Below are 19,996 nucleotides of genomic sequence, written 5' to 3'. Positions count from 1 at the left end.
ATTCTACCCACCTCCTCCAAACCTCTTTTCCACCGAGAGCACTGCCAGTAGCCGGATGGGCTCCCTGACAATTTTCAGGGAGCAACTGATGCACAGGTCCTGCATTCCTGGGTGGGAAGCACCACGTCCCAGAAAGGGCTCTTCCCCAGGTTCCTGCAAAGTGGTGGCTGCAGAGCCTCTCTGCGTGGAACCACTGGCCCCTGCCCATCAGATTTTGGCCTTCACAGTCTCAAGGCTGGAGCAACGCAGGGTAACTGCAACCTGGGCAGGTCAAACGTGTTCCCTGCCCCCAAGAAGTAGCTCAGTCATGCTTGGTGAAGGAAGAAAGATGACTTTCTGCTGGGCTGACTATGACCCCACACGGTTAGTGAGCATCATCACACATTCTGCTACAGTTAAGAGGCTGGTACTCAAACACAGTACAGGTTTTATTATTAAAAAATGCATAAAAACTAAAGACATGCTTCCCAGAGTTAGAGACTATATGTACATCTGCACTTCCTAGGCAGCTGCAGGGAGCATAGCCTTCTGCCCTCACTGCAAAAGTGCACTGCACAGGTTTTTGTTACCCTTTGTTAGGTGTTATCTTCTCACCTGCATTTACAGCATTCCAGCTAAGTGAAGAGAAAACCCTGTACTGCCTGGGGTGTAAGATGGTAGCATTTGTATCTGTGACTGAGAAACCATACTGAATTTCTGGAGACACCTCTGGGACATCTCTGTTCAGTCGGAAACTTAACAGAAAGGGCCCATGCTCAAGTCTCAGGCTGAAATTCCCCTTCCCTAGGAAGGGTTCTCATAAGGGCTGAAGCTTGACCTGAATTTTATATTTAGACCCCGACTTTACAATAAGCAAATACTGGGTATTGAAGGGTGGATTGTTCTGATACCAAGTCTGCAATCTCATTTGACTTTTTGGTCCCACCTTTGCCAACTCAGTAAATGCTGACATTTGTGGTATTAGTTTGAGGAAGTGCAATGTGGAATCCTAAGAAATACTGCCAAGTTTTCAGCGCAGTGAAAATAAAAGAAATTAAGATCTAGCAAATATTTAGGATAAGTAGAGTAAGATGTAACTGCACTTCCTGGCTGGGAACCACTGCACAAAACAAATGCTGATTTACAGTAAAATATTAAATTATTAAAAACCACACAAGCACTTGCAGTTACAGTGAGTCAGACATGCTGATTGGAAAACAAAACAAAACCCAAAGAGCAAACCCATTAATTTTGCCCTGTCTGGAAGGCTGCAGTGATACTATTCCATGTTTTATGTGACTTTTACAGCATGCCAAAAAGCCTCCTAAATAGGAAGGCCAGTGGTTCTCAAGCTTTTTCATCACGAGGCCTCTCTCTTCAAAAAGAAATCTTTCAGTTGATCCCTCCCCTCAACACACATCTTCCTGAAACTGATTTCACATGTCACTGTAGCAGCTACAGTTCTTCATTATTTGAAGAAGATATAGGGCTAATAAAGAGAATGATAGAAATAATCCAACTTTGAAGCAAATGCTGAATCCTGCTCCTGCTGAAACTGAGCAAGTCATCATTCTGTATCTCAGTGTTCTTCCTCTCCTGGAGGGCAGCACTTAGCATTAATTAACAGTTTCCCCATACTGCTGTAAAGTCCTCTCTACACTGCTTCCTTTCCATTCCTTTGAAGTTGGATTCTGCCCTCACACAAGCCAGCTGCTCTCCCTCCCTTTGCATTTTAATGTCAGCTGCAAGTCTAGTCAGGCCTGAACTGGCATCAAACAGAAGAAAAAGAAAGACATAAAAAAAAGATACATGGGGAGAAGAGGAATGCTGGATTTTCATTTTTTTTTTTTCAAATCTCTTTGCTCACCAAAATGTCTGAAACTCTTAAAAGAGCCCTGGACTGAGGAAGCAGCAAATGTCACTGCATGAAATGAGCCAGATGTTCAAATTCAGTGCTGGGTAGGAGCAGATCCGCTGATCAGTTTGAGAACCACTGAGGTAGGCAACAAGTCTAGGCAGTACTGCTGAGTGAGCACGAGGGGAATTTTGCCCTCTTGTCCTGAATGACAATATAAATACCCACCAGAGTTTTCAGGGGTACCAGTCTCAAAGTCACGCAGCCAGGATTGAAGACAACATCTACACAAGAGCAAGCACTGACTGAACAGAAGGTGTATTCAGCTCTGCTCCAGCACTCAGTGAGAAGAAGCAGAGCACAGACTCCAGCTGCTGCCTTAGCTCTGAACTCCTTTCAGCAGGACGTGGTCAACCTGTAACCCTACTGCCTCCCTCCCTATATCCAAGGGGTTGTTGGGGTTGCAGTTCTTCCAAGCTGCTTGCCACTGCAGCCCATCCGGGTGGTGAAAGCTACAGAGCCCTGGCCAGTGCTATTCAAAGCTCTTCCAGATCCGGCATCAGAGCCCCAGGAGACAGCACCACACTGCACACATCCAGTCCCAGGGAAGCAGGGTGTCACTGCTATGTACAGGCTAGCAACTCTTCTCTCCTTCTGTCTCTAGCTCATACAGAAGGCTTTTGTCCTCCCCTTCTTGTCCATCTGGATGCCTTTCACCCTCAGCATCATCTCCAAGGCACAAGGGGCTCATGATATAGCGATAGTCACTTGTGACAGCAGCAGCTGCCCCAGCAACAGTCTCCTCAGCATCCATGTTTCCAAAGGAGGCGTGCAGGGCAGGCTCACTTGCAGATGCCTCTTTGTCCTTCCCAATGTTGACATAGAGAGGATCTTGACTGGAAGAGAGTGTGGACATCCTCCCGCGAATCATCTCCAGCTGGGAGCGGAGTACTCCAAAGCTGGGCCGTAGCTTGGGCTCAGGATGCCAACATCTGCACATGAGATCATAGCTGCAAAACAGAGGGAGACAAGAGCATTGAGAAGTGAAGCAGCCATGCTCTGCACCCCTGAAGAGGGGCTCTGGGCAGTGAAGCCTAAAAAACACAGACACTTCCCCGAAAAACTGTCAGCTTTGGCCTTGCACAGGTGATACAGCATGGATGGCCATTATGGGTGTAATTTCTTGTTTCTTCTCATTTTTAAGGGCATTCTCCCTTTGGTCAAAAATGTTATTTAGATGGTATCAAAAACCCAAAAGCCCTGTCAAAGCATGCTGAATTTCCTGGTAAAACCCTTGTTCTGCTGTCTCTAGGGAGCTAGAATAGGACTTTGAGTGTGACATCACCTAGCAATAGTTTTTGAATTTATTCACAAAAAGCACCCTCACAACCTCTGCCACAGCTTGAAGCTGTCCCTCCAAATTCTAGTTCAAGAGCAGATAAATCACAGGAAGAAAACAAAGATCAAATTTCAGGAGATGTATGTTATTTCCAGAGTATCCTTTCTTTCATGCCATGTTAATTAGGCTCCCAGAGTAACGGAAGTGTGCTGCTGCTGCTGCCTGACAGGTTGTCAACAGGACTGGAAAAAGACACCCTGGGTTTGTTTAGAGGGCTGTTAAAGAACGGGCAACAGCTTGAGTGTTGGAAGAGGGATGCTGAAATGGCATCTTCAACTACAAAGGTGCCACTCCAGCGCAGAAGACAGGGCCATTACCAGGTCCCGTCCTGCAGCCTTCCTCCTAGAGTGAAATGCCAGCTAGCTCAGCTCTGGTGCCCCAGGGCCAGCATGAGCTGACAGTCCCTGGCTCTGCAGGCCCGTGCTTGGGCGAGGGGAGAGAGCTCAGTGCCCTGAGCTCACAGCTCGGTGTCGGGGCTGCGCTGGAGCACGGCCAGAGCCATTGTCCTGCTCCTCTTTGTGCATCACCCACAAGACTGGCAGCTGCATTCCTATGCTGTTATTGTTGCCAGTTTTGCAGGGAACAGGAACAAAGCACAGTGCTGGCACTGAAAAACACTGCATACAAATGAACCTCAGTTGAACTTGTAAATGGAAAAAAAAAATCTGATGTGGCCTTTACTGGGAAATAAAGCATTTCATGATGGGTTTTATTTTACTTTTTGTATTCCTTGTGATCAGACTTACAAGACTGTTTCTGATCTCACACTACTTTTACAGAAAGCTTCTATGGTTCAGTTGTCTTAATCCTGATTTACATCCCTCACAAACAGTAGAAATGACTATAAATGCTGCAGATAAAACAGAAACTTCCAATTTTGTGCAACCAAATTAAATACTTGCTTTTACCTTTGCTATCCATTGAATAATTCATTTGAAGGAAAGGTAGAAAAAGATTGGCTGTACTGAATCAGCTCAAAGGTCCCTTTGCCCTAGTACCCTGTGCTTGACCAAGTCCAGTAGCAACACTTGGGGAAAGCATGTAAGCTGAGGGTGAGCATGTAGTGAGACTTTTCTGATATATTCTCTCAGGTCTCAATAACCTGTAGCTCAAGCACCTCACAAAACAATTGTTGTATTTTTTTAATAGTTTGTGATGGATTTTTCTCCAGTGCCTATCTAGTAGGTTTGTATCTTCTCTACTTTCTGCATCTCTAACATCTTACAGCCATAAGCTCCAGAACTTGGAACCAAAGCTCCTTAGAGCAGCCATGATGTGTAATCAATTTAAGCAGTGATATAACTGTTTATGTTTATATTCAATAAAAACTGAACTGCTGAGAAGACGAAAGTGTTCACCTTTAGTAACACGAGTACAGATTATTCCCTATGTAGGAAAAAAGGAAAAGGTGAAAGCAACTACATTAAATAATCCACTATCAGAGCAGGAGGGAAGAGGGAGGAAAGAGGTCTAAGACCACTAAAATCAGTGCTTATAGTTATATCTTATTTGGGCACAACACACAGAGCCTTGCTTGGGCCCTCAGTGAAATGATTTCATCTTGTCCAGGCAAGGCAAGTTTTACTTTGGGATAAGTTATGGTGACACAGCCCCATGTGAGGACACCAGGAATCTCCAACCACCACCCATGGAAGAAGGGTTCCTAGGCAAACATTTCCTGTGACCTGCTGGCCACGAGTGGACCCTTGGCAGCAGCATTAAGGCAGGAGCACAGGCTGCAGCATGTGGCTGCCTGCTGCCCTGTGGACTATCTAGGTCCTTCCTGTAAGTCTGAAAATGTCTGCAACCAGAACCTTCAAGATTGTCCTGGATTTGTTCCTAGATGTAATTTAAGGTGGGACACTGATCTACACAACCTTAGTTTGTCCCACCTGCTCTCTTATCTTTCAGCCTGGTGTTTCTGAGAGTAGTAGATCAAAATTTGAAAATTGGGCCAAGCTTTGAACGACACATGCAGGCCACTGCCTCTGCAATCCAGTTTCCTTGTAGTCTTGCTAGACTGCCTCTCTATTCATCTTTCAGGGTGTGCCATGGAACTCATCCCTTTGCTCAGATGTTGGCCTGAGAAGCCAGGGTTCAGTGATTCTGGAAACAAAATTGCAGTTCCACAAAGCCAAGAACTGCTAATGTTGACCCTGTTGAAACCATTGAGCCAAGTTAGCTGCTTGTGTAGTTACCACAGGTTCCTGGGAGCTCTGCCAGCAAAGAATATCTAGTAGCTAACCCAGGGACTTTCTAGTGAATGGCTCTGTGTACTGGAAAGTGGAGAGATTCAGATCAGCATCCCAGCCAGCTGCCTCTGTTTCCTTCCAGCATGCCAAATTCCTCAAAAAATCATGTCAGCAGGGTGAGGAAGTACTCACACATCTTCCAGGCACTCCGGGGGCTGCTTCAGCCTGTTGCCACTGATGAGGTAGTTGTAGATTTCTGCATTCTCAATGCCAGCATAAGGAGTTTGCCCTCGGGTCACAATCTCCCACATGGTCACCCCAAACGCCCACTGAAAGAGAACAGCACACAGAGCAAGTGAACAGACCGTTCCCTGCTCGCTGGGCTTGCTTTCAGTATGCTCAGGCTGTGCTGGGTAATGTCATCTGAGCAGCAGCGATGCAAGGACTATCCAAATTCTAGCCACAAAACAGGAATGACCCACCAGATGCTTCTGGTGCTGGCACATCATCTTAGGAGACAACTGAAGGCCCTGTCCAGCCCCATCCTGCAGTGGAGCAGGGGAAGATTTGGAGCTACTCCTGTCTTCCACCTGCAGACCTTTCCTACTTCTTTAAGGTATGTGGCATCAATTTTTTGATTCCCAGATAGAAGAATATTTTGGTTTGGGGCTCACAAATCAGTTTCTTAATTCGTTTCACCAGATTCTGAGTTTCTAGTAATGTACAGACACAAGGGAAAGCAGAGTTCAGCCAATAAGCAGGGCAAGAACAAACCCCCCCCTTACGGCTCAAATTCATTTCTGCTGTACACCACACAGCCATACTTGTACTTTTCAACTAAACTGCAAGGTTTGTGAGGTGCAAAAAGTTATTATTTTTATAAGCAAACCCCTGTCCAATGCTTGTTGTAAACTGGCTGAACTAGTGATCACCAATCACTAAACCCAGTGTTCAGTGGATGCAGCAATGGCTGGGCAACACAGCAGCCACATTACAAGGCACTCTTGGTTATCTCTTCAAGGACAACCTGACAGGGACAACTGGAAAGGCAAGACCACAGGACTGAAGGACAAAACTAGTGTGAAAATAGATCAAAAGACGGCAAGGAAGAGCGAAGATGGTACCAGACAAAAAAATCCCAAAAGGAAAATAAGTAACAATTTCAGATGAATGGGTTTAGCCTTGCTCCCCAGGGGCAAAGATATGGGGAGTGTAAGCACTGACGTATTCAGATCTACAGAGCTCCACCAATGCCTTCTGCAGCACAGAGCACCTTTGCTGCACTTGTGCCTAAGTGTGTGGGTCACACACATTTCAAATGTCACCTTCAAACTGTCAGGCAGAAGAGAAAGGAAAATAAGAGAGAATAAGAGAGAGAAAACTGCATAAAGAGAGGAAAAGGAAGAGGAGAAGGGGAAAGAGGAAGAGGATGGGGAAAAACACTGAAAAATAAAGGACAAAAGGACAACAAGAAGAAAAGGGTTGATGTCTTCTCCATTAAACGCTCATATATTTTAGCCTTAAGTTCTGACATCATCCCTCAAACACAAGGTAAACTCTCTTTCCTATCACCAGGGCCTTTTCCCACCCTCAGTGGGACTCCTCCACTCCAGCAGGAGTACAAGTGGTCCCCAGTACACCAGGGCAAACCTCACCACATCGCTGTGCGTTGTGTACAGATTATCTGCCAGGCTTTCCAGAGCCAGCCACTTCACTGGCAGCTTGGAGGCACAGCCCTGGCGGTAGTAGTCTCCACTGTAGATCTTCTTAGAAAGTCCAAAGTCTGCGACACTCACGTTCATGTTCTCATCCAACCTATGGGAAAGTTTTCACAGATGAGGAAAGGAAAGCATTTATTGGCTACCTCAGACAAAAAAAAAAAAAAAAAACAACAAAAAAACCCAAAAAAATAAAAAAAGGTATACAGCTCACCAAGTATTACACAGAAGGAGAATGATTTCATCTACTTGGTGACCAATGTGAAATAGCTTAGTAGTCTCAAACTAGTTCCTTCAGACTAACAGGGAACTAATCATGACTAAGGAAGTAAGGAAGTGGCTAGGCTCAGATGGTCTAGACTCTTACACAAAGCAAACTCAGATACCTTCTGTTTCCAAGATTATCAGAGGACATCTGCAATGCTCACTGCTATCACCAAGGCCTGCACCCCATACTGGAAATCAAAAAAATCATAGGGTGATTGCCTAGACTGCCTGGTTAAAACTGCTTGAACTGCTAGATCTGCAACATCTCTCCAAGCCTGGTTAATGGTCTGAATTGCTCTGTCACCCACTTAAACCTATACATGCTGGCAGACAGTCCAAGTAAAGGCCACAAACTTCATGCTCCCAGGCCTCATAAAGAACTCACTGCTTCTCCAGAAGATGTGCTGAAATAGCCATTCAGCTTCCTCTGGAGGATGTCTACGAAAATAGAAAATCAGTCTGGGTTTCTCATAAATGCCAAAGCAGGCTAACCCATCATTTTTCATCATAACTATCAGGCTCTTTGCCTGTACATCTGGACATTGGAAATCTGTGTCTCATTGTGGATTTTATTGGTTGTTGTGGTTTTGTTCAGAGGCAGAGTACTGCTGTCACAATGAGCTGTTCCATACTCCATTCTCAGGGAAGAAGCAGAGTGGAAAGGATAAAAAAAGGACTTTTCTTTCCTTCAAAGCAGTAAGGTAGTTTGGTGTCAAGAACAGTGAAGTGGGATCATGTGGTGTGTTCGCCATGCAAATATTTTTAGAGGCATTCTCCACAAGCTTTCAAGGAAACTACAGTTCTTATATTGTGATAATCAAGTCCTCAAAATAGATACCAGAAATACAGACTTCATCATACAATGGAAGTTTTTTTCTCCTAACACAGCCAAACCCATTCTGTCCTGCTGGTTGCTTGACATTGTGGAACAAATAGCCTTTGCTGACACACAACCACTGGAGTGGCTAATTACAAACACATACTGTAATCAACTCTGTGAAACTCTATCTGCAAACCAATGATAGAAAAGTTCATTATAAAAAAGGCCTGTTTGAAAGACCAGTGGGAGTTGCTCCCTGCTCCCAGCAGCACCACCACACACCCCACCACAATGACTATGGCTCCCCTATGTCTGTTGTCACTTAATGCAAGCATCAGCATTCTTAGGCAGGACCCCTGACATTTCTGTCATGCAAAAGGTTTTTTATCCCTCCCTCACCCACTCTGGTCTTTCTTTTCATTAAAAACTCATTAATCACTTACATGCAGTTCCGAGCTGCAAGGTCCCTGTGTATGAAATTTTTTGAGCTTAAGTACTCCATCCCGCTGGCAATGTCAATCATGAACTTGAGGAGTGTCTGAACAGGCAAGTTCTGTAAGAAATAACAGTTTAAGTTCTATTCCCAAAGGCTTTCAAGCACATATGACAAAAATGCAAAGTTTGCTGCCACTTTACAGAGCAGGGATGGGGAATACAGGGAGGGGATGGGATGGGATGGGATGGGATGGGATGGGATGGGATGGGATGGGATGGGATGGGATGGGATGGGATGGGATGGGATGGGATGGGATGGGATGGGATGGGATGGGATGGAGGAGCTGGTCCCCAGCATGCATGGAATTAAATACTTTAAGACCACATCTCACAACTTCCCCTGGTATTAAAATCCAACCACCTGCCAGTGCCTTTGGGACACCAATCCTGAGCTGCTCCAAATACATTCTCTGAAAATCCCTAACCTCCCAGAAGGAATTCTACAGTAAGACAGACTTACAAATGGGTTTTCCCCAATCCTTGACATCAGCAGAAAAGCATGGAGGTCTCCATGCTTCATGAAGGGCAGGATCACCATGGGAATTGGGAGACGGCCCTTGGGACGGCTTCGTAGGCTGACTCCTGGTGAGGACACACACAGCAAAGGGCTGTTAGCAAATAGATTATTCCCAGGAGGAATCTTACAGGCTGCTGTGCCTTCCTCTCACAGATCTGGAGGAAAATGCACAGTTTTGGTGGGTAGATTCCATGCTCCAAGCGTCTGTGGCTTCATGCCAGGTGGTAAGATGCCTCTAACCCTGTTGGCTCCAGAGGCTGTACTAAGAGCCTAGAGCCTCTCAGCTCTTCTTGCAGGACCAACTATAAATGCTTCTAGGATCACTCCAGACCAGACAGCCCCAAGCCCAGGCTCTGCAGAGCAATCTCCACATTATGGAAAATACCTGCATTCCAAAGCGTCTACCCATGAATGTCTTGCTTCTTACTCAGTATTTTGGAAAGCCACAATCTTCCTCCTATTTATAGCCTACCTGCCCACCTGTTCACATCTCACAGCAGTTCAGACACCTCTCAGCCAGCCAAAGTCTCCCTGATGCATTTGCAGGAGCCAAAGAACCAGCTTCAATAGGAGATGGCTGCTGCAGGTGTGTGAGGGCAGGTGTGGGGAGCATTGCACACACCCCAAGCCCCTGGGAAGGAGCAGTGCCGACCTGCACAGCACTCCAGGCAGCACAGAGGAGGCTGCAGCAGCGCTGCTGGGGAGCGTGGGGCTGTGTGGGATCATGCAGGAGCAGGAGGAGCTCTGTGGCACGAGCAGCAGCGCTGCCTTACCGATCAGCTTGGTGACGTGAGGGTGGTCAAACTCCTTCATGCAGGCAGCCTCTCGCAGGAACTCCTCAATGTCCGTGGAGGTGAAGATGTCAGCTGGAAAAAGAAGACTGTGAGTTTGCTTTCTTTGTAGGTGGCTCCAAGGTGCATTACAAATAGTGATTGTCAAAAGCTTGTTCTTTGTGGCACAGCACATCTCCTCAGATCTATAGCTAGATAAGACATTTTACAACAAAGCAGAGCCTGACACTCTCTCCTGGGATGGGCAGCAGTAAGCACTTATCAGGGACATCTGGTAAATTGGTTCTTGGTAAAGAACCACTGGTTAGCAGCTGTTTTCTGTGTAAGAACTTTCCTTGGAAGCTGTGCAAACCGTGTGAGGGTTAAAGATGTAAGAATTAATTAGGTAAAAGAACCTAAACTACAAATGTCAGGGAGAGGAGACATCATGCGAATGAAAGAAAATGTTGAAACTGAGGAGATGGCAGAGCCTGTGACTGGCACAACAGGGCCCAAATAATCTCTGACAAGGAAGTCGTGAAAGATAAATGCCTTTAGGTCTCTTAGCATGATTGAGTCTTGAAAGGCACTAGAGCTAAGATTTCTTAAATAACCACACTACTGGACAGCTTGGACCAAATTCAGCAGTGATGTACATCAGCAAAATTCTGAAGTAAATTATTTCTCATTGCTATGACTCCAGATTTATGGAAATATATCAATATAATCAAGAAGTATCCCAGTCGACTACTCCCACCACTGCTGCTGCTGAATTTAGCAAGAGTCCTCCAGTCCTGCTGCAAGATCAGACTCAGACCTGTAGGGGAGTGTTCACATTATCTACTTTAGGCAAGTAATTTCAATATAATTCAAAAGACAAAAGGAGATTCCCTTTTTACAGTCAATGAAGAAAGGAAGGTGCCTCTGGAGGCTGACAGATTGTTCCTTAGTTAGATGCCTGAAGGGAGACATTCTGACTACACAAAAGCTTGCAAGCTGATTAGAATTATTGTTGAAGCTGGATAAAATGATACAAGTTACACTAGATGATACTAAGTGTATTTAGTACAAGCTGTTATTCTGCGACAGCAAACTGGGCTCCACAGATAAGTGAGTTTGCTTTCAGTCAGTCACAGTTAATTTCTGCCTTACAGGCAAAAGGGATCAAATAACGTAGGTTAACATATATAAACACAGATATATGCACATTTCCTTTGATTTATACCTATCTCTTAATTGCTTTTCTTGTTACAGACTTCTGCCTGTTAGTTGCCCTTGCTATGTACACTCACCAAATGGCAAATCTGAAGGGAGCTGGGCTGCTCAGTCAAATGCGCTGACTGAGATGAGCTGGCTTGTCACTGCATTCAGCCCAGACACTCTTCTGTTTATTCCAGGCTATGTGCTTGCAGGAATACTGTTCTTTCACTGCTGAATTATCAGGGCAAAGCAGACCTGTCTGAACTGTCCGTGCTACACGATGGAGTGGTTTTGGTGGCGTTCACCACATGCTATGTGCTGTAGAAGCAACTAGGTGCTACAGGTCCTTTCCTCAAGACCTTCCACTACAAAAAGACTGACATGAAAGGGATGGGAGACAACACGGGCAGAGTGGCTGAGGGGGAAGCTCAGAGAGAAATAAAGAGCACCAGGGGATATTTGCTGAGAATAGGACAGACAACATTTAATCTTTCCAAGCTCTCTTTTCTTGAGTAATTCAGGTAGCCCTGCTCCCACATACCTTTCAGCATCTTCACTGCCACTTTCTGGAAAGAGCCATCATCGAGCTTCAGTAGTGCCTCTCGAACTGACCCAAACTCTCCTGCAAAATTATCAGAGTAGGCAGTGAGGGAACAGCTTCTTGTGAAGAAATATGATTCACAGCAGGTTCACTTCAGGGGTCACTGGCAAAGAAATACTCTGTTTTTCATTCTGCTGTTCCAGACAGCAGCTTTCAGCACATGTGTGTCTAGAAGAGATATCACTACCAGTAGACAGAGCTCACTGTGCTGGCGGTCCAGAAGGCAAAGGAAAATGAGAAGGGAAAAAAGCAATTCCTGACTAGACAGATGATGCAGAGACAGAGTTTAGGCTGGGCAGACATTTCTGGGGAAGCCAAATCATGAGGGATGAGTCTGAGTGAGGTTCTGTTCAGAGAGGAGGCTCTTTGCTGGAGCAGTAAGGGGATGGGATGGCTGAAGAAGCTCTTGGTATTGACAGCCGTCAGAGCTGAGTGATAGTGCCAGGGCTCAACCATTTGAGACACAGTCAGCCTTATCTCACAAAACTCAGAGAATTACTTCTATGAATCACAGGAGACCAGAGAAAACAGAGCATCTACTTGTGTGTGAGTGATATGTTGATTCACAGAAGGCAGTATTTTGCCCAAGTGTGCTCTCTAATGAGTTAAGAGGAAATGCAACAGGCCAAAACCTCTTTCAAATATTTAGCCTAAAGAGGCTTTATACCACAGCCTAACAGCCTCTTTGCATTAGATCTGGCTCTAGATTTGCTCTCTCTAATTTTGTAACTGCTTATCCCACCCACAGTGCATTAGTATGAGAAACTCTGACACTGAAAAGAAGAAAGCAAAATATGGCACTCAGGACACCTACCCCAGAAGCATTACCTTCCCACTGGCATTTCACCAGTGTCCTTCACTACTCTATGGCATGTGCTTGCTTCACAAAAACCATGAGCAGTGGATCTGACCACAAATCAGGAAAATGGGAAGGAACAAAGGTATTTTGTGCTGCTGCCATACTATGGAGCTATAGAGTCAGCAGAGCCCAAGATAATGCAGTTATGTCATCTTATAACATGTGACCTGGGCTTGTGGCAGTGGGGCTGACAACACAGACCAGGTCTTGCCAGCTGGCATCCCCACACCAAGGCCATGCCCTGGGGCCCCTCTGCAGCCAATTTCAGTTTACCTGTCATGGGAGCAGCCCAAGAGGGTTGAAGTAGGATCCCAGAAACTGGCCAAGAGCTAACACTCACAAACAGATGACACAGCTGTTTGATTACTTAGCATTGTTAAGCCCTCTGAGACCACTTCTGCAGGAAGGTCATCTTCCTGCTCTGAAAGAAACACATTTGTTCTAGGAGGGATGGAGGGGAAGAATGCTCCCTGTGGGAAAGGGTCAAAAAACCCTGCAATAAAACTAGTCTTATAAAGAAAAAGGGGAATGTTAATTGAATATTCCTTTGTTTAAATTTCTGCAAGAAGTTCACATCACTAGTGAATTAACACTGCTTTGGAAAGCTGAGCATAGGCTGCAGTCCATGATTTTGTAGAGCCATATTACAGGAATGGCTTAGCCAATATCCTCTTAGTTATGCTAAACCCCTGAAATGTTTTATCCCAGCGGAAGGGATAGTTCCATTTAAATTTCCATCTACAAGCTGGAGAGAAAACAGGCTGCTTGTAATTGCTTCTTCCTACTCAATAGTTAAATTAACACAAGTGGGATTTTCAATGTAAAGCCTTGTTCAGCTTTGGTTCTTACCCTTGCCCAACATTCTTCCCAAGGTGAACTGCTGTTCTTGGATTAAGACATCTTTTAGTTTTGTCTTCAACTCATCACTGATCCCTACACTCTCCACTGGAAAAAAACCAAATAACAAAACAAATGAAGCATCAAATAAGGGATATTTAAATATTCTGTCACAACATTAAGAGTCATCTGTTCTAATCTCCATCTCCAATCTGATTCCCACACTGTAAGCAGGGAAAAGGGCAGAATTCCTTTCCATGTCCTCTAGCCTCACCTCAGACAAGTGGCCAGTAACTTTCAACCATCAGAAAATGTACTTACAGTACTTAAGGGGAGAGGGTGTGATAATACCACCCTTAAACACTCCAAGAACAATAGGAATACAGAAATAATGTAAAGAATGCTGAGAAGACAAAATCCAATCTGAAGGGCCGCTGATAGACACTGGTTCACACAACTTAATTTTACCTGATGGAGCTGCACTATTTTAATTACTGACTGGAGCATCATCCTACCCCAGCTAAGCAGTGCTGCCACAGAGAGCCATGCCCCTCCTGAACCAGGAGACAGAAATGGATCACCTTAATGGATCATCTGACCATTCCTGGAACTCAATCTCCTCTTTGATAAGTTACTAATTCCTGCTTTCCAAGACTGATTGATTGGTTCATGCTTGTAGCACAGCTCAGCATACTGAATTTAAAAAGTCCTGCTAATATTGTTCAGCCATATTTATCTCACCACTGGATTATATTCCAGTTGAAGGAGTCCTTGTATTGTGAAACTGGGGCAAGGGAGTGGTGAATTTACGTCTTGCATTAATATACATAATGACTGTAGCTGTAATTAGCAAGTGCTATGTAATTGGTATGGAAACAACCATTCTGGCCTTTCACCTCTGCAATTCACAGTGTCTAAGCCTCATTGTAAATTAATCCCATGTTTTTTATCAAGAAACATCAGTTTCAGTGAAAACAGAGAGAGCATTGTAAATGCATGAACACAGCTTCCCGGGCAGAATCACTCAGGTCATTTTACTTACATGTTGCTTCAATGAGCTCTGGGCCCTCCCTGTTGAAAGACCTGGCAGCTCTGAAATGGACTGCTGGATCCCCTCTGCCAACCACACTGCCAAAGGCATGGCTAGAAGGCAGAAAAGACACACAGGACCATGATTACACGGGCCATTCAATTCCAAAAGGGTGTGTTGAACAGTACAGATGGCTTCTCCCCCCTTGCCATATAAATTGTGCAGACGGCTTTGTTAAAGAGGGTGTATCTGGAGAGGAGAAACAATGGGTTTATGCTGCTTTGCTGATGCACCTACAGCCTTCCAAAACAGGGGGATCACTCCTCTCAAGTGCCTGGGAGAAGCTGCAGGTTGGGGTTGGTTGCAGGAGTCATAGGAGCAGAGATGCTGCTGTGACAGGGAGGTCTGGGAGACTGGAAAGAGAGGGAACCTTGCTTGCAGTAGGGAGCAAACCACAGCCAAGAGTCAGAGGTGATGGAAAGGAAACTTTACTGGGGATCCAGAGGTTCTGGGCAGTCAGGAAGTTACAGGAAGTTACAATCAGCTGATAGACTGAAAACCAGCATGGGACAAAGGGCTCAGACCATGAGAATACAGATATTTCATCTGTGGATCTTTTCTCTTAAGCATCAGTGCTAAGAATTACCTTCATAGAGTTTATTATTTGTATAGTCTAATAAGGCATTGCTATTAACATAACATTTTTTCTACTGTATTTTTGGTGCTGTCATTTTGAAGAAAAGGCGGGCACCCCAAAACTACGGGAAAAAAACAGTAACAACAAACCCCCCCAAAAATTCCAACAGAAAAACAACCAATACAGTTACTCAAAGAAACTGCCAAAAGTACTCCATCCACAACGCTTTTTGGAAAAATAATTGAGTCAGAAACCACAACAGAAGAGAAAGCAGAGATCTCTCTAACCAGCACAAGGAGAAACTCCCTTACCCAAACCGAGTTTCCTTTCTTCTTTTTCGAAGGAGAATAAGAGCCAGAGCAACAGCTGTGACCAGAGCTGTGAGAATGCCCAGTGCCACAGGAACCCAGGATGTCCCATAAGGAGGTTGTCTCTGGCCACCTAGATGATGGAGAAAACACCAGTCAGGAAACAGAAGACTGCTAATGTTAAACAGACCAATTTCTCCTTTAGATTTTAAATGGGAAAGCCATGCTGCTGGACCTGGTGGATCTTTGTATACTGGAATTCGGCATAAACAGCCAAATCATCAGGCAAACGAGCTCCTTCTCACAGCAAAGGCAGAGCAGAACCATCTAGTTGTCAGAAACTATTGGCTTTGAGCCTTGAGAATGTTACAGGTGCTGCAGCAGATTATATTATTTCACATGAGCTCATGATCTGGGGCGCTTCAAACTGGAGCCTCAGGACAAGAAGGTTCCTCAGCATGATCATTCTGTGTGTGGGTTTCACCCTGTCCTGTTTGAGACAGACCAGAACCTTGACCAGGTAACACAGCACTACCTGAATGTCAGCCAGGCAACATTTTGAAAGACAACAGAGAAGGACAATTGCCTCATGGCAATATGGTTAAAAATATTTACATTTTTCCTCTAACCCTTCCCACAAAGAGAAGCATCCTGAGGGATTTGGTATTAGCTGTAACTTTACAATGTTGTTTGGTGGTTGCAGCTTCTCAATGTCTCTCCCCAAAGAAAAGAATATTTGTTCCCAGAATATGTATACTTTTGACTACAAAATGTCTACAGAAGAAATGGAGACAATGCCAAGCTGAGCAAGCTGTCAGGCAAGGAAGATAAGCAATACAGTTCTGAATAAAAAGAATATTATGTATGCCTGGCAAAAAATGATAAATTAATCCAACTCCCTGAGAGATTTCTTCTCCAAATACAATTACTAAGGATTAAATGTGAATTTGAAAGGATTTATTAAAATCTAGGATGGCCCTCATTCCAAAATGTTTAAGAGCTAACAAGAAAAGGTACCAGGTCCCTGAGCACCTCCTTCATCTTCATGCTCACTTGCTCACCCTCAGCAGCTGATTGCCCTTTACCTGAAGGCAAGGAAGAATCATCTTTGATGATGTAAGTAATCCTGATATAAGTCATGACAGTATAAATAAAACTGTTCTTAAAAGAGATGTTAGGTTAATGGGCTGGAATTTGGATGGATGTCTGCATAGATGCATATGAAAAACAGTCAGACAACCCTTGCTGGCAGAGTCCTGGGAGCCTTATCATCCAGGTTTTTAAAGAAGTAGTATTGGTTAATAAATAGGTAGAGCTTAAGGACACAGAATTGTAGACAAAAGGAGGAAGCAGACTAGTACTTCTCCACTTGAAGCAAATTATCAGATCTTCAGTACTTATTTTCCAGCATCTTATCTCCTTCAGTGACTCACATTTTCTTTTACCATCCAGAAGGCTTTACAGGCTCTGGGGCTTATGATACTCCCTCTTGCTGCAATTTTCAACCCAGCCTTCAAGGCTGTTTATGAGGAGGGAGAGATCAGAAACAGAAGCTGTCTTTCTCAAAAAAAATAGAGCTAACTCCAACCCTCTCCACTATTCCCAAGGCATTCACTTGGTGTGATTCTGCCTAACAATCAGGGTAGAAACAGCTAACAACACTGATGAGAAAGGTCCCCTCTCATGATTAACAATAAGGCTTCCTTCTCCTTGTGGTGAGACAAACCTCTCTTGGCTTATTTTTCTAGTCTCTGTCTGGTGAGAGAGCAGGGATTTAGGTTAACTTCTGGGGAGCCCCTCCGAAAGGAGTATGGATGAAAATAAAACTAAAATAAATTATTCTCCCTGTTTCTAAACTGCTGGGAATCAGAAGCCCATCTCACAGTTTATAGCAAATGTGTCAGAAATAGAAATGAATGTTGAAATTCACTGCTTCTCCTGCTCTGCCCCACACATCCCTGCTTCCCTCTCGTGTCACTGAGTTTGAGAGGAGGCTGCAGCCCACAAGTTGCCTCTCCTCTCTCAACTCTCTCTCCCATCTCCTGCAGCCCCTTTTTCAACCAGCACATGCCTTAAGACTGCACCAGGCGGAGAGAATTCAGTATTATTAGAAGAGTCTAGAAGAGTATTTAGGAGCCGTCGGATGATGAACCCTTTCATTTCATAGAAAGTTTATATTTCAAAAGTGTGCAAAGAACATAATCCAAGAGTCTTCTGCCTAAAATTGTGAAGATTACAGATAGGAAAAAGCTATTACACCGCTCTGTTCCTCGCTCTGCTATGAAAAAAGAGGTTTCTTCTGAGAAAGTTTCTCAAAATATTAAAACAATCTTTGTTAACAGCACTCAAGATCTCTGCATAAGTAGGGTGGAGCTCCCACTAGCTTTGCTGTGATGACAAATTCGACTTAAAGTTTATACGAGCTTAGTCATCCTTATTGCCGCACTGGGAGCTGGGCAGAAACCACCCCTGGCATTTCTCACATAAAGCAACCAGTGCCAGGCTGCTATTTTAGGAAAGGAAGCGACTTATGTTTTCTACCAGGCCTGAAACAAAACTGCAGTCTTTCTGCAGCTCTGCTGCTTAAGGCCTGTCAGTGTTTCCACAGTGAACTTTTACTTCCAGCCTATTATGCTTGTGAAGAAATACATGTGCTTCCAGACAGCATTTGGCCAAAACAAGCACCACTCCCGATGCTGCTTTTTTTGAAGTGGTTTGTAAATAAAAACGATCAAGTGACAACATATAGTGCTTTCAGGATTACCCCATTCCAGCTCCCTGTAAAATGCAAACCCTAAACATTCCCTGGGGCTTCTTGCCAGTGATGGCTGTTTTCCAAAGGAAACCCTGGTTCTTTCAGATACTTTTGTATGTATTTGGGTGCCCACAGAAAATACCCAATCAAAAAATAGGAGGAAACAAATTGATGGAGCTAGTGACCAACTTCAGTAGGTTCAGCTCGGAACCTTCCCACCCCTTCAATCTCTTTTAAATAATTTGAGGGCTTTGATCCCACAGTGACTGTGTGCTCACACTTGACCTTCAGCGCTGACTTTGTCACAGGAACTGGGCTGCCAAAGGACCTGAGTAATGTGCATGCTAAAACCAGCACTAAATGCACCACTGCAAGTAAGGATACAGTTCTCTACTGGTTGCTCTACCTGTATCCCCATCTCCTGCTTGCTTGGGAGCTCCTCTATTGAGTCCCCCTGCCATCCCTCAGCATGGAGGGATCAGGAGAGATCAATGTCCATGTGATTCCTCAGAGACATGCAGAGTGAGAAGATAGCAGCAGCAGATGGGTCAACATCAGAAATTAGAGACTTTGATATTAGATAGACTTAGAAATTAGATATCTTGTCCTGCCACAGCCACTTGGAAACAAAACCTCAGGAGAATGTGGAATTTTTGTACGGTCACACCTCTATGACTTCTTATCACCAATCTGTATCTTTATTTGGAACATTTCCCTCTTAGTTCTGTCACAGTTTCCTTCACAAACAGGAGCTTTTCCCTTCTCCCTTCTGTCCATCTCCCCATATAACATCCTGTCTTACTTCATAGCCTGCCTGCCACCTCCCACTCACAGGGAAACACCAGCAGCCAGGAAATCACCCCAGGTGAGCCCAACTGCCCTTCAGCACTAGGAGTGCACTCCACATGTGCATGTCCTTTGCTCTCAACAAACCCTTCCACATGGTCCAGATTGCATGGTACAGCATCTGTGCCATCATCTTCCTCTTCTACCAGTAGCACAGCTTTTCCATGGAGACAGCTAAACTGGTTTAACATCTATATATTCAGTAAAACCATTATGAACCCCCATGTGGCCACAGGTTAAATCAGGCTTCACTAAAACTAGTCAGGAATGGCATAAAATTAAATCAAAGAAGGCAATCTGTACTGGAGGAGTCTTCTGCCACGTTTACTTGTGTAAATCTGTGTAAGCCCTAATTTGCATATTTTCTCTTGTCTGCCCTTCTGCTCTGCACTAAGCACAGTAAAACCCTGTTCTAAGAAGACACAGTAGAGGCCAGAAGCTGTTTTGTTTATACCAGCTCTTTGAAGATTATTGAATTTCTAGTCTCCTTAATGAAGTGTGCTGTTGTATAACCCCACATGTAAGTAATAAGCACTGAAAGAAAAAGACTGTGAAAAAACAGCAGTCCCAGTATTTCTGACTTTTGTCCCCAGGTGAAGGGAGAAAATAGTGGACACTTACCCATGACCTCCTGGGCTTCAAGCAGGAAGAGGTCACTCCAGGGCCCACACCCTGCAGAGTTCAGCACACACACCCTGATGATCAGGTCTTTGAGAGGATTCCACATGGAGAGATTGGCTTTTGTGTCCTGCACAATCATCTCCCCCTGAGTGCAAATGACAATAAACAGTGAGCTGTTTTAAAAGGCATCTAATGTAAAACTTCACCTTTAAACAAAACGCTACCAAACATGTACTTCACTGGCACTATAGCAAGGGTGATTTGTGACTTCTGGACCCTTATCTCAGTTT

General features: G+C 44.6%; 1 protein-coding gene across 1 annotated transcript in view; it reads right to left on the bottom strand.

Annotated features, from left to right (window-relative positions):
* Positions 1-410: 410 nt before the first annotated feature.
* Positions 411-19,996, bottom strand: part of TYRO3 (TYRO3 protein tyrosine kinase) — a 41,307-nt gene continuing 21,721 nt past the window's right edge. Inside the window, exons 9-19 of the mRNA XM_063159059.1 lie at positions 19,707-19,851; positions 15,488-15,617; positions 14,552-14,652; positions 13,522-13,617; positions 11,754-11,834; positions 10,016-10,108; positions 9,186-9,307; positions 8,674-8,783; positions 7,081-7,240; positions 5,618-5,754; positions 411-2,844 (exon numbers count right to left, since the gene is read on the bottom strand). Coding sequence (XP_063015129.1) covers positions 2,469-2,844; positions 5,618-5,754; positions 7,081-7,240; positions 8,674-8,783; positions 9,186-9,307; positions 10,016-10,108; positions 11,754-11,834; positions 13,522-13,617; positions 14,552-14,652; positions 15,488-15,617; positions 19,707-19,851 — 1,551 coding nt within the window. The 3' untranslated portion in view covers positions 411-2,468. The remainder of the gene's footprint in view (positions 2,845-5,617; positions 5,755-7,080; positions 7,241-8,673; positions 8,784-9,185; positions 9,308-10,015; positions 10,109-11,753; positions 11,835-13,521; positions 13,618-14,551; positions 14,653-15,487; positions 15,618-19,706; positions 19,852-19,996) is intronic.

Source organism: Melospiza melodia, chromosome 6 (genome assembly GCF_035770615.1).
Source record: "Melospiza melodia melodia isolate bMelMel2 chromosome 6, bMelMel2.pri, whole genome shotgun sequence".
NCBI classification, from domain to species: Eukaryota; Metazoa; Chordata; class Aves; order Passeriformes; family Passerellidae; genus Melospiza; species Melospiza melodia.
Note: the sequence above shows the minus strand (reverse complement) of the source record. Positions and strands in the feature narration are given on the sequence as shown.